An 18,936-nucleotide genomic window follows, 5' to 3' on the forward strand; every position below is an offset into this window, starting at 1 on the left:
AACTCAGTGACAAAATAAGCAGTTTATCTGTACTGCTTCATCTCACAATGTATTATTCCCCAAAGTGTTAATGGCATTAATCCGGATTCAAGCTGCTAATGCTGCTCCCCGATTAGCACCTCTGTGTGTGTGTCTTTCTGCACCTGAGAGGAAGAAGCCTGACAGACGCAGTGAAGAGCACAGCCCAGCATTACACACTCAGTCAACACAACAAAACATGGCACAGATTCCACAGCCTCCATTCCCATAGAACATCAACAGTAATCATATTCCACCGAGGTTGATCCCCTGCATTATTTTGCGGTGCAGTGCTCGGGGGAAGAAATAAAAAACAAAACAAAAAATGCCCCTTGAGGGAAAAAAAGAAGAAGAGTAGAGGAGGAAGAGAGAGACAGATAGGGAGTTGTGGGTGACACGGCTGTGGGCGTAATTGATTACATGATGAGGGAGATGTGTGAAGCCTCATCAGATGGAGAGGATCAGAGAGGCACTATGCATCTGATAATCATGTAACAGGATTTTACACACAGCCGATATGAAAATGAAAGATCCTGCAACATATCTACACCCACATACTTCAGATCAGGGGAACAGCTATATCAATAGGCAGTTATATCAAACATCCAGAACCTCATGTTTGCTGGGTTTCAAGTGAGGTTTTTTAGGGAGAAGCCACATTTTAATGACTTTCTAAAGTATGAAACAAAATACTAACTGTTATACATTTGCACAACCTCACGGCACTAGCTGAAGCCACTTGTCATCAGCAACAGAGTGCATTTTTTAATGTCGTCATAGAGACTAACTGACATAACTGTCTCAGGACAGAGTGTCATAACAACCTGTCGCACTTTGGGTGCTTAGCTGTTCTCTTGTGTCAGAGGCAGCTGTCATTGCGAATCATCTAAAATTGTCACAGATTCTCTGACCTGTGTTTTAGGGTGTGACAGATCTTTCTGATATCACTTTTGGGACATTTTGAAATACATCTATTAATGCCTCTAAAATTCACTGGGACTATTTTTAGGTTGCGCTAACTCTACCCTGGGCCCAGTGAGTAGGCAATACGCTAGAAGACCTATGTTAGTCCCCCCCTAGTCATTGGAAACACTGTAACTTTCAGAGGAAATTTCCTATGTGGCTTAAAAAAACACGATGAGGAAAATGGCGCTTCATTAAGGCTCGCATTTTCTCCCATGAGGTGCTATCCCAGTTCTACGGCCTCCAAATATGGAGCTCCGTGAGTTTGGAGCCATTTGGGATTTCACCTCTGTGCTTGAGAAGATGGAGTGTGGACGGACACCAGACTCTTCCTCGTGTTTGTAGCCAAGCTGTGGTCGATACCATTCTGAATGCTAGAGCCCCATCAACAAGAAGGCTATATACATTTAAATGGCGTATTTTCGCCACTAAAATGTGAAGATACAGTTCACATACCCTATTGCTTCAGTGCTGGAGTTTTCACAGGAGCGATTTGGGGCCGGAGTTGCCCCGGCAATGCTTAAAGTTTATGTTGCCGCTACAGGGGCTGAATACACGCTTGTGAATGCCATTTCTATCTGTAGACATTCTCTTGTCTCGTTTTATGCATGGAGTGTGCAAGCCTAGGATCAAGTCAATATTTAAAATGCTAGCGTTTCTCATCAGTCACAATCTTTGAATTCATCGCGTGTGTAGTGTGCCATCATTCAAAAGCAATAGAAAATCAATTAATCTGATAAAGCTTCATATTTTACAGCATTGATGGGGGTGTCAGGTCATTACCATATGAATAGCAGGCTCCAAGAATGGGTGTGCCTGGACCAGTGCTAATAAGCTGAGATGGAAAAACTGTACCTCTCGTGAGTTTCATACACATAACATAATCAGAGAATATTTGTTTTGGATTTGAATTGGTTCATTTAAAAGTAGACATTTAAAAGTTTCTATAGACATATTTATCATGTCTGTGCGACAATTATGCGCTGAGTTTCAGTTCATTTTTGTGACATGCTCTAAGCAAAAGTAAACAGAGATTTAAGCAGCAGAAAGCGCATCCTGGTTTCTTTCTGTACTTTACAAAAGCACAACGTTTTGTTTTATTGTGAGTGGACACAAAATCTCATTGGCTTGTTGAAGCAATTTCAAGTGATTTGGCTAGAGGTGCGTCCTTGGAGGACATTTGTTAGGAGGAGATTTTATAATCTGGATGAGTGTTTGACTCCCGCTTTCCAGGTTCTCTCTGTTGGAACAGGAGTAAAGTCATGGTTTTGATATTTTTAAGCACACCTGTGCACTGCTGTATGCTTGCCACGTGGGCTTAAACAATTGGCAGCTACTGATCGCATGGTGTGATGGTATATCGTTCCCACTGCATCATCAAACATAGTAGAGTCCCTACGAAAGGGAACGTCTTGGTTACATAAATTATGTAACCTTGGTTCTCTGAGTATGAACGAGATGCTGCGTAGCTGGCCATACTCTAGAAGCTGCATAAGCTCATGCCTCTTGCAACAAAATCTGAGGGATTGCATTGTGGGCGATGCTTAGAAGGAGCCCATAACGTAGCTCCTTTGGGTCGTCACTTAAGCACCATCAGCCAATAAATTGGTGTGATTGTATAAGGGCTTCAGACCATGTGACCACTAACGTGTTCCCACTGCGTCATCACGCAGCATCTCGTTTCCACTCAGGGCACCAAGGTTATGTACTTAACCGAGAGAATTTGATGCACAAGATTACTTTTATGATACTTTTGCATCCTTTTTGAAGATTGAAAGCATAGTCTCTAACCACTGGAAATATATTGAACAGAGGGACTGGGGCAGTTCTTCAAAATCCTTTTGTGTTACACAGAAAAAAGAAAGTCATACGAGTTTGGAACAAAATGAGGGTGAGGAAATGACAGAATTTTCATTTTTGGGTGAACTATTCATTTATTGAGCCTCACTCATCACAACGTTCCTTGTTGTCCCCCCAAAGGATGGACCCTGCAAGTGCTCACCTGGTCTTCCTCTCCGCCACCCTCCTCATCATAATTGAGAACATTCTCTCTGATATCCTCCCAGCCATCATGGTGAGCTGACACGTGATAGACTCCCTCCTTCAACCCCTTGTAGCTCCTCCACCGTGTGTACAGGAAAATCCCCAACAGCAACACTGAAAAGACACAGGATGTGGTTCAGAATTATCAAGGATCACTTTAGCCATTTCCCTATTACAATTTACTAGAACACTGAATCTGATCCCAGATCAATTTGAACTACTTTTAAGTGAACTTCACTGTAGGAATGAAAGCACACCGCCCAGAGCATACCTCAGGTAATGTTTCCCCAGCGCTGGGGTGACGTGATGTCAGCTTGATGACTTGGTAGAGATGGCCCTGATTTGCCACAGACACATTATTTCAGTGAGCGTCGAGGAATGTGTCAAGTATAGCTTGCTGAATCAATCTTGTTTGGCACCACTCTGACCTTTAGAGTATATTATCTTGCTATTGAATGCCCATTGCACTTCAGTCTGCCAACACTCCATTTTCTTTCTCTCTCCATCTGATTTTTTTTTTTTTTTTTCAATTTAGATATCTTCTCCATTTACCTTCTCCCTTTGTGCTGCTTCATCTTACTCAATCTCTCTCTTCATTTTGTAGTGTTCTGTCCTTTAGTCCTCATGAGATTTTCTCTTGCCTTTCATTCCATTTCTTCCAATTCATTAAAGCAACAGGGATAATATGTGCTCCAGAAGGTCTAATAACGGCTGTGTAAGAGCATGATAACTGCTGTTTGGATTCATCTAATGGATTTGTGTCCTTAATTCTTTGCAGCACAATTCATCTTAACTGGTTTTAGCCTCAGACGGCTCACCAATGAGCTGCCCACAGTTCGTACACTAAATAATGTACCATGTTAATACATTGTGGAGGGAATTCACTAAGAACAAATTGCGGCTGTTAAAAGCGCCAGTTATTTGCATGCGCCATTTGTGCTGGTTTAGCACCCAATTCACCAAAGAAATTATGCAGATCAGGCAACAGCGCAAACAATGCCCACAAGATCTTGCAGCCCGACTCTGAGTACTATATAGCAAAGGATGCAGCAGACCACCATTATCTAAAACACTTCAGCAGGACTGAATAGCATCACTGACTGCTGCGACCCAGACATCTGAATCATCTCATTAACATACAGAAAGTTCACTTGACTACACTGCACATCTGTATATTTGCCAGGTTATAACGCTCTTCAACATAATTAGATCATTATTTGATGAATTGTTGCTGATATGATCGATACAAAATTTACACAAACATCTCTTTTAAATTAAATACATTTTACCACCTGCTTTCATCTGGCAGTAATAGTGCAATACAAATTGCACCAGGCAATTTTTGTGAATGAAGCACAATCTATAACAAGCCTAATTTACATGGAAAGGGGGCTTGTATGCACAGAAAGGAATGACAATGACTTAATTTTAAATTCTGTAGACGCAGCGCAATTTCAGCGCTGATTGTGCCTGCTTTAAATTAGATTGCGGGTGGTTAGTGAATAAGATGCAGGTTTTGAAATAACAAGCTAAAGTAGCATGGACCTGTTTAGTAATTTCACCCCTAAATGAAAAACATTTCTTTACTGTACTTAAGACTCTACTAATTTTTCGCTATTTGTTTCCTGTGTAAATGCTCACAGAAACTGCAGCACCATTATTTAAATACATTTTTCCACGCCAGTCTGTTATAGTGCGCAACAGTCTGGTTCCGGAAGTAAACATTTAATTCTGTTTCTCCATATGCAATTGATTTTAACAATAACTTATTAACCTTTAAATACATACCTACCGTGAGCTCCAGGGTTGTTAATCGATGGTATATGCTTCTGAAAAAGCCATCAGTCTGCATTATTTCAACTTATTTTTATTTATTTTTTTAAATCGTGTGTAATATCGGAAATCCTGGTGAAGAGCTACATTACCCATGATCCTGAAGAGAAAACATACTCCAATCCAGAATTTCTGCAAACAAACAGTGGCAAAAGTGCACAGCAGCGTCCGCCCACTTCCATGATGCACTGCAAATGACAATCAAGTTGGTCTCCCTACACTCTCAAACTACTTAAATATTTGTATATATCTGAATATTTTGTAATAAAATTGTAATATATTGGTCCTATACTTATAAACAACAATTTTAACTAAATAGTTTTATATTTTTCCATCACTTTAATTAAAATACACCATTCGCAGTGCTTCATGGGATTGTAGTTCATTCCCTCTGTCTTTTTTTGCTTTGAATCAAAGTTTTTAATGTTGTGATGGTTGGTTTGGTTCATAGCTCAGAACTATGACTGGGAAAAATATTTCCACAATCGAGATAGCAAGTAAATGGCATGGAATAATAAAACAAACTGCGACTGATTGCTTTACGTTTCAGTCAGTTTAAGCTGGAATAAGCCCAAAACCTTTTGCTGCAACCTTTGTTGCTTTTGTCAAAGGTTTTCCTACATGAGACTACCACTTAACAGACAGAAAATCTTAAACAGACACCCCAAAATCTCACTCCTCACTGGTGACCGTGACAAACATAACTGTAACTGCATGTGAAATATCTGCTCCTTAACAATTTGTCACCCCATGTTGCTGGCAAAGAAAGGCAGCTGCTAGGAGCAAAAATAATTTTTTAGCTCAGTTTGTCCTCCAATCAGAGTAGTGAGCTAAGTTAAAGATTCCAAATATGAGGATGGAGAGTTTTTTTTTTTTTTATCATATGTTTCCTATCCAGAAACTGTAACTGTTTCTCATGTGGAAACAGAAAAGACTTCCTGTTGAAGGAAGACTATTTGTGAAAGTTCTGTTCTGACATATGGCATGTGTTGCAGCATAGTCCTGGTGTGTTTTGTCAAGCTCTGTAGAAGAGGATGACAAGATGTGCAAAATGCCATACGGAGTGTGTCTATCCAACTGATATGTCACTTGCAGAGGGAAGAAATGGCTTCAGACAACTGTGGCATACGTGTGATATACAGAAGGTGTGTAATAAAATGAGAATTAAGTGACAAAATTCTTTAAAAAAAAAAAAAAAAAAAAAATCAGATTGAAAAATGTTTCACACTTTGAAGTTTAAGAGTCTTTTAAGCCCATAATTAAACTGTCAGCCCGTCCAGGCACTTCATGACAAAGGGCTGAAATTTATATAATTTAGCCCTTGTCCATTGCCAAATGTGACTCATTCAATTGCCATTTCAATTTAAAAATGGTCATCTTGATTAACATGCTTTAAAAAAAATGACCTAAGAGAAGCTGTGCTCGCTCTGACACTATTTCTGTCTCTCCAATGGTGTAACTTCTCCATTTAAGAGTGAGTTTTGAATGCATCTTGTGTGGTTGTTATTGAGTGAGAGCCTTCTTCATCTGATTTTAGACAAGCTTTCTGTCTCCTAGCTGCCTGCTTCATCGATCACATGACCCTCCAATCAGACCTCCCAGACCCCTCTTAGGACACCCAAGACCAGCCTGGAATCCTAATGTGGAGATGATAAAATCTACACTGTATAAAAGGCAACCAAACATCTCTTGCCCACTACCTGTCTACTAACAAAGCACAAACTCTTTGAGGTATAACTATGAATAGGTTAGTATTATAATGTATTATAATTGTGGTTACAATTATTGATGAGAAGTTATAACATTTTATAAGGCATTTTATGATCCATTATGATTACGGGCTTCATAGAAAATGTTCCCGTGATTATTATTTCATAGCATTGTCGCTCTCCAAAAAAGCTCTCCAATTCCATCAACTGTTCTGGAAAATACAAGAAATGGAAAAACAGAGGAGGAGGAGAATAGCAAAATAAAAAATTAATGTCTGCTAATAATGAGTTCATCAGTTCATTCAATGCAAAAACATATTAGTTAGTCGTATTCACTACCCACCCGCAATCTAGTTTAAGCAGGCACAATCAGACCTGATATACCTGTCTTGAGTATTTAAATTAAGCCATTGTCATTATTTTTGTGAAAACACCACCTATGTAAATAAGGCTCCTTATAGATTGCATAATTACTTTAGTGAACCTCCCCCCTAAACAGCATATACAAAATGAAATGAACTGTATTTGGTCGCTATGCATGTCAGTCAGGTCTCTTCCTGTCTAAGTGAATGGCACTTGTCCAGAATAAGCTGAAGTGTGGCCGATACTCAAAAGACTGGCACAGTGAGACTACCTCTGTATTTGAAATGTTTCTGAAACTGTATTTGCCACCACCAACCTCTATAAAAAAAATAAATAAAAAATAAAAATTAAAAATACATACAAAATGCATCTCAATGGCTTCTGTCTTTACTCACTTTATTTCTATAATTTTTTTCTGTATTTGTTGCTCTTTCTCTAAATCCAGCCAGCCTGTTCCTGTTAAGGTCCCTTGTCCTTGTCTTTCTGTCCTCTCTCTTTCTATCCCCTATTTCATTAATGCAGACCAGAGTCTGTTTGACGTCAGAGTTTGTTTCGCTCAGCAGCAAAAGGTGGTCTGGCATACAGGGTTAATGTGAACTCCATATGGTTCATAGTTGGTTGGAGTTGTTACCTAGCTACCAGTGTTGGGTAAGTTCAAAAAAGAAAGTAATCCACTACGGATTCTTAATTACATATGTAAATTTGTAAATCAGATTACTTTCATAATTTCTACATTGAAAAAAGTCATCACATTACTAATTTAGAGCAGCTGTGCTACACCTTTAAATGCTTCAAATCAGGATGAGCATATGACACATTTGACATTTACTGCTATCCCCAGCTAAACCAATCTATACAAACACAAAGAGACACATGCACCAGAGAAAGATAATACTCAAGGTTCAAATACTATAAAACCCTATCATTTCATTTTCTTCCTCCTCGACTCTCTCATCCATAGGCGCACACGTGCACACAGCACTCGGTTCTGAAGCTTACCACTGCTTGGCCTTAAATGTCCTGGGGCCTGAACAGCAGATAAAATAATAAAAATGCAGTATGTTTGCACTAACATAACTCTGTCTCTGTGTGCGCATGTATGTTTGTGCGTCATGGCCTCCACTCTCTTTTGAAAAAGAGCACAGACTTTGCCCCTGGGCAAGATCTTCAGACTATTTTCTGTTATGTGCCATACAATGCATACTAACATTTTATTCCTTAGAATCCAGAATTCAAAAGGCTACAAATCCAGCACAAGATGACTCCAAATGGAAATTAGTTACAATATATATGTAAGCTAATATATTTGTAGTTAGGCTTGAATATTGGAATTTCAAATACAATAAGATAAATAGACAATGTGGGGTCAGTCTGTGCTCAACACAATCCAAATCAATAAATTATCAGTGAGGTATTTTGTGGTAATAAATTACACTCAGTATTTTCAGACATGACACTTTTCTCACTTTTCACATTAAAACATTCATTAGGTGGTTAATTTAACAAATGACTCGCATTAGGACTTTTGTTCAAACTGTGTTTACAAAAAATAGAAGCACATTCTCATTTACAGTAAAACAATATAAAAAACTTTCTCTGTATTTGAAAATCTGTTGTTTTCAGATGCTTTACTTAATTTGTCCATCCTCTATCAAGTTAGATCTATGTTACTTTATGTGCATGTTATACTGTATGGCAGTTCAATAATGAGGGATCTGAATACAGATTCTATACGTAAAAACACTTGAATTAGCATGTCAGCACACCTGTGTTTGTATGTTTGTAACACATTCTTGTAATGTCATGATCAATCCCATCCATTTCAACATTACAGATCCAAACCTTTGCAGAGTAGCTGCCGGTTAAATACACTGCCTGGCCAAAAAAAAAAAAAAAAAATAATAATAATAAAAAAAAAAGTCACTGTTTAGATTTAAATAAGCAGATATTTAAGAGCCTATGATTGGATCATTATTGCAGTGATTATATGTTTCAGCTGGTAACAATTCTTTTAACCCTAACTGATGCAGTGTGTAGCTTTTCATTTCTAAAACAGCCATGTCGGAATATGTATCACATGGTCGTGGAAAAGATGTTACTATGTTTCAGAAGGGGCAAATTATTGGCCTGCATCAAGCAAAGAAAACAACTAAGGAGATTGCCGAAATCACTGGAATTGGGTTAAGAATTATCCAACACATTATTAAAACCTGGAAGGATAGTGGTGAACTGCCAGAAAAGGTCATGTGGTCTGATGAGTCCAGAATTACCTTATTCCAAAGCGATGGGTGCATCAGGGTAAGAAGGGAAGCGCATGAAGCGATGCACCTGTCATACATAGTGCCCACTGTATAAGCCTCTGGAGGCAGTGTTATGATCTGGGGTTGCTTCAGTTGTTCAGGTCTAGGCTCAGCAACGTTATGTGGCAATAAAGTAAAGTCAGCTGAGTACCTGAATGTACTGAATGACCAGGTATCTCAATGGATTTTTTGCATAAGGCTGTCGAAACAATGCCACAACGAATGTGCGCCATCAAAGCTAAAGCCAGTACAATAAAATATTACAGTATGCAACTTTTTTTTTGGCCAGGCAGTGTAGAAAGAAATGCTCAACATTATATGCAAATTAAAACACTCCTACTATTCACACCCTACACTGCTTTTGAACACCCACAATGACATGTTCAACCTTAATCAAACACATTTTATGACAGTTTCAAAACACATAGTGTCATTAAATAATATTAGACAAGGGAAAAATGGAGATATGGAAATTAGAAATCCAAAACGAAATATTGTCTTGGTTGAGAAAAAAAAAAAAAAAAAAAAAAAAAAACAGAAACCCTGAGATCCTAATGTATGTGTAAAAAGTACGAATGGTACTAGGCTTATTTTTTATTTTTTTAGCTCAGGGGACATATGACCTAAATGCACAGAAAATGATGAACATGGAGTTCCAGAGACTTTACTGAAAGTCTCTATACTAAAATAAACTTTTTACACAGAGATAAAAAAGGATCCCATGAGAGTCAAGGGAAGAGAGATTGTCAAAGAGCACTATAAACCATAATCGTTCAAGTCCATCTTTTCATGTTATGATGGGTGGTTATTCCCACAGGTGAGAATCTACACTGTGTGAATGTCAAATCTCCATATCAGAATTGCAGTATAAAAATACTTGAGTCCAGGTGTAACAGAGGTCAAACGATGCCTCTCTTCCATGGGTTTTTAGGACAGTGTATTGTACTGAGTTATAGGTCATTATGGATTCAGTACCCAGCCCTCAGTATTAAACAGACATGTACACAGAGGTCTGATATTACAGACTACGACACCAAGGAAGAGTATATTTCATATCTCTGAATCAGTTTCCTTGTATCACAACTCGAATGCTGCAGGGGCAAAATTAAAAGTTCCGGTATACTCAAAGAGAAGTTATTTTACGTTCTTTGCTCAGAGCCAAAAAGAACTTCAAAACAGCTGAGCAACGACATACTGTTTGCAAACATTGAGACAATGGCCACACCACTGTTGGAGGCATTTAGAAGAGCATTTAAATATGAAGTTGCACAAGGCTACATGTAAAACCTTAACTAATGTGACATTAAAATGTGTCATCAATGAATTCATGCCTTATTCTATGAGCAGAATTCACAAGATATCAGTAAAAGAAGCTGTTTTAACCACTTGATGATGATTTAAAGTAATATATATATGCAGTAAATAATGTGTCAATTGTCATGCTTACATTCTACATTCATGGTGCTAATGTGCTAACATGCTATATGTGGCCATAATATGAGCCGATAACACTCTGTTAACATAATTTATGATGACAACTGCAATGTTGGGTGTATATAAGTGTGTTAATGGGCAGAATACATACAAAAGAACAATGATAAGAGAGGCATATCTTACTTTGGGCGGATGTGTGAATGACTTTCGCTGCAGATGGCACATAAGTGAATGGGCACTTAAGAGTGTTTGAGTAGATTTTATTCCTGTGTTCATGTTGACTGATCTTTAATGACTGAACTTAAATTAGTTGTCAACCTCAAAGTAGGTGGAGCTCCAGGTCACACCAAACGATGACATGGACCAATGGCAGTAAGAAGATGTTTAGCAGCCGGTAAGAAGCTTTCCTAAAATTCGCCCAGGTGAGCTGTTACGAACAACCAAAATGAACGCAAATACACCTTCTTTTGGACAGATTTTGTTCGAAATTGTGTCACACAGGTTCGTTCTTAGGCCTTATCATTCCTCGGGCCTTAACACTCACCAAGTGCCAAATGTGAATAAAAATTAACTGTGTTACTCACCAGTTCGCTAGTAACTTTATTAGGAACTGCCACTTTACATGGTTTAAGCTGAACTATAAGAAAAATATCTTCGCGACTCACATGCATTATAAAAATGTTTTCTGCAGTGTAAAATTTTTCATCAGAAGTTTATCTAGAATGACTAATTTAACGACACATACTGTATGTAGAGTTCCTCACATTAAACCACCAAAGCAAAATTATGAGGAACAAAATCACAATGGATATAGGGTGGGTCAAAATGCTTGTGTTACTTGTGTTGTTTGTGATTAAATATACAAGTACGCATGGCTAAATAATTATATAGCCATAAAGAGAAAAACATGTGACCTGCTCTATAATTTTGAGTCACTTTTACCGAAAAACACAATTTGCTAAGGGAACACAAATTGAAAGTCTCTGCTTTATAATATTTTGTGATTCTTAAGTTTCTACTCGAAAACCATTGCAAAGACATAATCATTAAATCAATATTCTGTGTTAAATGCAAGTTAAACTCAAATGACAGCATTTGTGGCCTAATGTTTATAACAACAAAAATTTATTTCTACTTATTCCTCCGTTTCTTTTAAAAAAAGGAAAAATTTGGGTTACAGTGAGGCACTCACAATTAAATGAATTGGGCCAATCCGTAAACATTAAAATACTCACTGTTTTAATAGCATAGTCAAAAGATATAAACAATATGCGTGTTAACAAGATTTTAGAAGAGGTGTAACGGTTCATAAGTGTGACAATGCGCATCGTGGAGATGGGCCTTTTTTTTTAAATTATTATTATTTCAGCATCTGTTCTATCCAATACACATCCTAAGCCTACATAACGCAGGCATACAAATGAAATTGCTTCACTGCACAAAAAGAGCTCTAAATACGACTGCAGCCTAGCAGCCACAGGTGTTGTACGATGAGTTTGTCTGAAACTGAAATCAGCAGCGAGAGAGATGAGCCTTTTCAGCGTGTGGGATCAAATGTCCGTTTGAAGCATGATATCAATCTGCTCTGACTGCCCGAGAGAAAATAATATAATAGTGCCATATTAATCTACTATATATAATGCTGAATATTATGTATAATAATGCTATGGGGGAATACAATCCTAATGTCAAATATCACGTCTGACTTGATTTCATCAGTAAATTATTATTATCCAACTGGACAAGCATCCACTTCCATTAAATACATATATTTTTAAAATTATGTAATCTGAGACAATATTATTTTTTCTTCAATCAGGCTTAGTTTTAAGAATCGTGAACCAAACCAAAGCATGAGTTCAGTATCGTGAACTGAACTAAATCGTGAGATGAGTGAATCATTACAACCCTAGATTTTAGTGTGATAAAATCACTTATCATTTTATGTGAAGTTAGCCGCACACCTGTAAAACCGCTGTAAAAATTATTAAAAATATTACTATACAGCTCAAATAATGCACAAGTTTTAACACAAAAAATTCATGTAAATGCTTTAATAAAATTATAAGTTTCACATTTCTGCCTTTAAACCCACCAAAAAGTGGCCCCATTCACTTCTATGATGAAACTTTGATTTATTTATTTTTTTTTTAAGAAAAGGAGAGATGAGATGAAATAATTTTTTTGTGGTAATCAACATTATAACACAAATGCTTTCGATTGAGATTAACTTGTATTGAACCCAGAATATTCCTTTAAATGTTGGCAGAGACTTTCCTTTTACTTTAGCGCATAAAACTCAAAACGTATTTCTGGGTCAAAGTGACTCAAAATGATGGAGCAGGTCACATATATTTTGTAATAAAAAGAATACAAAATAGCAGGCAAAAATATTTATGACTGATACATTTTCTCAATTCACCTGCCACTGACAGGTGTGGCAAAAAGTTGCAGCCTTTGGATGTAAAAATGGATTGTATATATAGAACACATACTTGGCCTCTTAAAAATGAAAACACCAAAATAAACCACAATAAAGCCTAAAAGTATCCAATCTAATCTCTGGGTTCAGAGTCATCTCACTGCATCTCTCTAGTCTACTCATGGGGTTTAACAGCTGAAACTTTCCTCTTTGCTGTTCTAGTGGAGATATGTTCATCAGCAGGGGGGTGCTTTTCTGCAGAAAGGAGAGGGAGCCTGGCTGGTTAGGTGGAGGCATTGTGTTACCACGGTGTGCTAACCTATTAAGTGCCTTACAGGAAGTAAAAAAAAAATCTTCTTAACGCTGCGCCAAAGCCTTTCATATGGTAGAGTGTTGAGAGAGCTTGAACCTTTTATTCCTCTTGCATCGCTCCAAACAAACAGGATATAATACAAAAAACAATGCAGAATAAAAAACAGATGCAGAGAAATGAGGGGAAAAAACCTTATGGGCTACTTAAATTCTGTTGAGGATGGCCGGCACCATTGAAATTCTTCCCAAAACCCTGGTGCATTGATCTCAATTTCTAGCCTGGATTGGGTAAACAGCACAATGTGTGCCTACAAATTAAGTAATTAACACTTTAAAAAGCAACTGGAGCTGAGAATGAATAAGGTCATGTAAAATCTATAATGGAACGAAACTGAGAGGAGGAAAAAGATTGTTTGGTTCTCTTTGGCCTTACCGAGCGCAGCTATGCAGTCAGATGAGGACGTTGAAATGAAGGGAGTTAATAAGAGTTTCACCAGTCATCATTGATTATGTAGCCTATGTCCTTTAGCGCTGTCAGACAATGGGTGTAAAACACAATGCATGGAGAGCTACTCCATAAAAATTGTAAAAGGCATATGAATAAATTCATGGCACATAATCACAATATGAAAATACATGAGGTTCAGTGGTAGAGGAAGACCACAATTAATATTTATGCATCCGAAACATCGGTTGTACACATTAATCGAAGACTCCTACTGAAAATAATACTTTGCACTAGAACAACAATCCGCATGAAGGTTAGATTATCAGAGACATTAACATTAAATAAAATAATTATTATTATTAACTATTATTAATAGGCTATGGATAAATTAGCAGGATGTAAGTTTAAATAAATATTATTACCTTTATCACTTATATTAATAATAGGCTACGCAAAATAAGGCTGAATATATGTAGCAAAATATTGCACTAGACAAGACAAACAGAAACACAGCCAAATGGGCAAACACAAAGGTCATTCAAAAAAAACTTAGCCCTCTAAGAGGTTAACTAAGACCACAGAGGTTTACTCGCCCTCTATGTGACATAAATTTCAGTCTATTTCTCACATGAAGGCTACAGAAGACTGCTGTATACTGGAAAAAATAGTGCATCAGTTGTATGGATTACTCTTATGGTACATTTCTGGAGCGTGACAGTGTGCTTAACAGCTCCTTTTGTGGGTTTGGAATGACATGATGCTGAGTAAATTATGACAGACATTTCATTTTTGGGTGAACAAACCCTATAACATGCATCACTAGAGGTGTAAGAAATCATATTGGTTATAGCTACCTAGCAGGGCCATAAAGCAGATGCATATGGCGAAGAGGGAACTGAAACTGAGTCCCACGTCGTCTCGGTAAATGGCCAGCGTCACTTCACAGTGCTGGCCGCGGTAACCCTCTGGACAGTGGCATGTGAATTTGGAGGGAGATTGTGCCACACAAGTGCCCCTTTGACATGGGCGGCTGGCACATAGTGTGTACACGCAGAACTTGCCTGTGGAGTTTGTTTTGACCATGTGTCCTGGGGGACACCTGGGATTGGAAAGAGAGAAAAAACAGAGTCAAAGAGTAATATTTAAATAATAATAAATAATTTAAATTGCAGCATTACCTTTCTTTCCCAGTGTCAAAAACGACTTGTTAAATGATCCGTTCTAAAGGATTCATTCTAAACTCCTCCTTTAAGAGAGCCTACTCTGCTCTGATTGGTCAGATGTCCCAGTCTGTTGTGATTGGTCTACCGCTTAGTGTAGAGTTTGAGGGCGGGTCAAAGCAGTTCACGAGCAGCCAATGAAGACCAGAGGTGGGTTTTTTGTTACCAAATTACGTAGGTTAGTACAGGAAGTAAGTCTGGAATTACTAACGACTCGTTTCAGGTGTTCAGAATCAGTTCTTTCTTTTAGGAGTCAATAACTCCATTTGTCGTGCACTTTGATTTTTGAAACTTTGCAGACTATTTTACATTCACAAACAGCTATATAACACACTATATGAAAGGTAATATTTGAAAAACCATAATAGGTGCTCTTTAACAACAATGACAAAGTGCTTTATTGGGCAAAAGGGCTTATGTTTAGCATTAATCAAATGGTAATTTATAAAACAGATAGTTCCGATTCTGAATTCTGATTGGATAAGCTGCGTTCAAAAGGTGTTGTAAAATGACTACAAACAAACCTGGCAGAGTACATGTAGAAAACTTGTTTGGAAACATTAATTCCCTGTCTGTCACTCACTCGTTGTGTCGATGTAGTGACACTAGGGGTTCAATCTTGAGAGCCCCAATCACCTTTGCTTAAAATAGAAAAGGCCAATGAGAACTGGCATGTGGAATTTGCATGCCACTCTCCGCCCCGGACATATGGGTATAAAAGGAGATGGCGTGCATCATTAATTCAGATTTTTCTTCGGAGCCGAACGCATGTGTGTTCGTCCCTGTCACCAACGCTTACGCTGCTGGATTTACGGTGCATATCAGCGGTCACCCTCGCATGGTCGAGTGTCGAGGATGAGTTATCGGTCACAGCATCGGAGGGTGGGCTTCTGCTGTCGGAAGCGGACGAATCTTCTGAGCTCTCGCACACGGGTGGTAGAGCTCAGGATGAGGCGGACGCTGAGATGGCAGCCGTGCTTGCCCAGGCGGCTGTGAACATCGGGCTAAAGTGGAATCCTCCACCCTGCCCTGAGCATTCGCAGCTTGATGATTGGTTTCTGGGGTCGGAGCGCGACTCACGGCCGTGCCTCGCCCCGGTGCCTTTCTTCCCGGAAGTGCACAAGGAGCTAACGAAGTCATGGAAGGCACCTTTTTCTGTCCGTACACGCTTCGCGGGTTCATCCATCCTAACTACCCTCGACGGCAGAGCAGCTAAGGGATATTTCAAGCTTCCCCAGTTAGAGCGTGCCCTAGCGGTGCATTTATGCCCGCAGGGCGCAGCCACCTGTAGGGACCGACCAAGGCTCCCTTCCAAGGCCTGTAAGTTCTCTTCCTTGTTGATGATGAAGGTTTACAAGGCCGTGGGTCAGGCTGCCTCCACCCTGCATGCCATGGCCATCCTGCTGGTCCACCAGGCCAAGGCGTTGAAAGATCTGCATGAGGGTAGAACCGACCCAGGGCTTATGCAGGAACTGCGTACCGCAACCGACCTCGCCCTACCACTGTGGTGCGGGGCGAGGGTGCCTCTGTCCTCCAGGTGGAGGTTGCCACCCTTCTGGCGATGGAAGCAATAGAACCCTTCCCTGTAGCCAAGTCACACAAGGGCTTTTACAGCCCTTATTTTATTGTGACCAAGAGAGCGGGAGGGTCGCGCCCAATATTGGACCTGCATGCCTTGAACAAGTCCTAACACAGGCTAATGCAGAAGCACATCCTGGCGTCAGTACGACATCAGGATTGGTTTGTGGCCATTGACCTGAAGGACACATACTTTCATGTATCGATCCTTCCTCGACACAGACCCTTTCTTTGGTTTGCCTTCGAGGGACGAGCATACCAGTACAAGGTTCTCCCCTTCGGTCTGTCCTTGTCCCCTTGAGTCTTTACAAAGGTCGCAGAGGCCGCCCTGGCCCCGTTAAGGGAGAAAGGCATACGCATACTCAATTATCTCGACGACTGGCTAATCCTAGCTCACTCGTGAGATCTATTGTGTATGCACAGGGACCTTGTGCTTCAGCAACTCGACCGACTCAGGCTTCAGGTCAACTGGGAGAAGAGCATCTCTTTTCTCGGTATGGAGTTGAACTCAGTAACTCTCACGGCACATCTTACGACTGAACGTGCTCAGTCAGTGCTCACCTGCCTGAAAAGCTTCAGGCAGAAGGTAGGGGCACCAGTGAAAATTTCAGAGGCTCCTGGGGCATATAGCATCCTCGGCGGCGGTTCTCCCCCTTGGGTTAATGCATACGAGACCGCTTCAGCACTGGCTACAGACTCAAGTCCCGAGGTGGGCATGGCGCCACGGCACCCAGCGTGTGACTATCATGCCACAGTGCCATCAGACTTTCAGCCCTTGGTCAGACCTGGCATTTCTACGGGTGGGCGTTCCCTTAGAGCAGGTCTCAAGGCACAATGACAGATGCATCGAACTCGGGATGGGGCTCCATGTGCAACGGGCAAGCAGTATCGGGGCTCTGGTCAGGGCCCCGTCTCCAATGGCACATAAACTGCTTAAAGTTGCTGGCAGTATCACTGGCACTGTGGAGGCTTTGGCCGTTGATTCAAGGCAAGTATGTGTTGGTCCGGACCAACAACACAACGGCCGTGGTGTACATAAACTGCCAAGGTGGCGTATGCTCACGTCGCATGTCGCAACTCGCCCGCCGCCTCCTCCTTTGGAGTCAGCAGATGTTGAAGTCTCTACGAGCCACTCACCTTCCAAGCATCCTCAACCATGCAGCGGATGCGCACTCACAGCAGGATAACGCTCCGCGGGGAGTGGAGACTCCACCCCCACATAGTCCAGCTGATTTGGGAAAGATTCAGGGAGGTGCAGGTAGACCTGTTCGCCTCGAGTCCTCTCACTGCCCCCTTTGTTACTCCCTGTCTGAGGCTCCCCTCGGGCACAGATGCCTTGGCACACAGCTGGCCTCGGGGGCTACGCAAGTATGTGTTTCCTCCAGTGATCCTCATTGCACAGACACTGTGCAAAGTCAGGGAGGATGGGCAGCAAGTCCTGTTTGTTGCGCCATACTGGCCCAACCGGACGTGGTTCTCAGACCTGATGCACCTGGCAGCAGCCCCTCCCTGGCGCATTCCCCTGAGGCAGGACATTCTCACTCGGGCAGGGCACGCTCCGGCACCCGTGGCCAGACCTCTGGAACCTCCACATCTGGCTCCTGGACTGGACATGGAAGACATATTGAATCTTCCACCAGTGGTGGTAAATCCAATCAGCCCCTCTAAGAGGTGGCTGTACGCCTTGAAGTGGCGTCTCTTCGCAAACTAGTGTTCTTCCTGTGGGGAAGACCCACAGAGGTGCGCGGTCAGGTCTGTGCTGTCTTTCCTACAGGAAGGGCTGGAGAGACAGCTGTCTCCCTCTACCCTGAAGGTGTACGCGGCTGCTATTTGCACGTATCACAATACACTGGATGGGAGACCCTCACGGCAGCACAACCTGATCACCAGGTTCCTCAAAGGTGTGAGGATGTTGAATCCTCCTAGACCGCGCCCGACTCCCTCTTCGGATCTCTCTGTGGTCCTACCTTCCCTACAGAGAGCCCCCTTTGAGACCCTGGAGCAGGCTGAGCTCAGCACTTTGTCACTGAAGATGGCCCTCTCCGAGTTCGGGACGGCACACTCTCACGTGATCTTGAGACCCCGGCCCGGTTACATGGCCAAAGTTCCCACCACTCCCTTCCAGGATCAGGTGGTGAGCCTGCAAGCACTCCCTTCAGAGGAGGAAGACCCGGCCTTGTTGTTGCTATGTACAGTTCGCGACCTGCGCATCTATCTGGACCGTACACAGAGCTTCAGATGCTCGGAGCAGCTCTTTGTCTGCTATGGAGGGCAGAAGAAGGGGAAAGCTGTC

At 40.9% G+C, this 18,936-nt stretch overlaps 1 protein-coding gene across 1 annotated transcript in view; it reads right to left on the bottom strand.

The window, feature by feature from the left end:
• The window catches only part of LOC127409830 (neural-cadherin-like), a 413,418-nt gene that overhangs the window by 2,857 nt on the left and 391,625 nt on the right, over positions 1–18,936 (bottom strand). The window contains exons 31-32 of the mRNA XM_051644684.1: positions 14,700–14,944; positions 2,984–3,138 (exon numbers count right to left, since the gene is read on the bottom strand). Coding sequence (XP_051500644.1) covers positions 2,984–3,138; positions 14,700–14,944 — 400 coding nt within the window. The remainder of the gene's footprint in view (positions 1–2,983; positions 3,139–14,699; positions 14,945–18,936) is intronic.

This window comes from Myxocyprinus asiaticus, chromosome 2 (genome assembly GCF_019703515.2).
Source record: "Myxocyprinus asiaticus isolate MX2 ecotype Aquarium Trade chromosome 2, UBuf_Myxa_2, whole genome shotgun sequence".
Classification (NCBI taxonomy): domain Eukaryota; kingdom Metazoa; phylum Chordata; class Actinopteri; order Cypriniformes; family Catostomidae; genus Myxocyprinus; species Myxocyprinus asiaticus.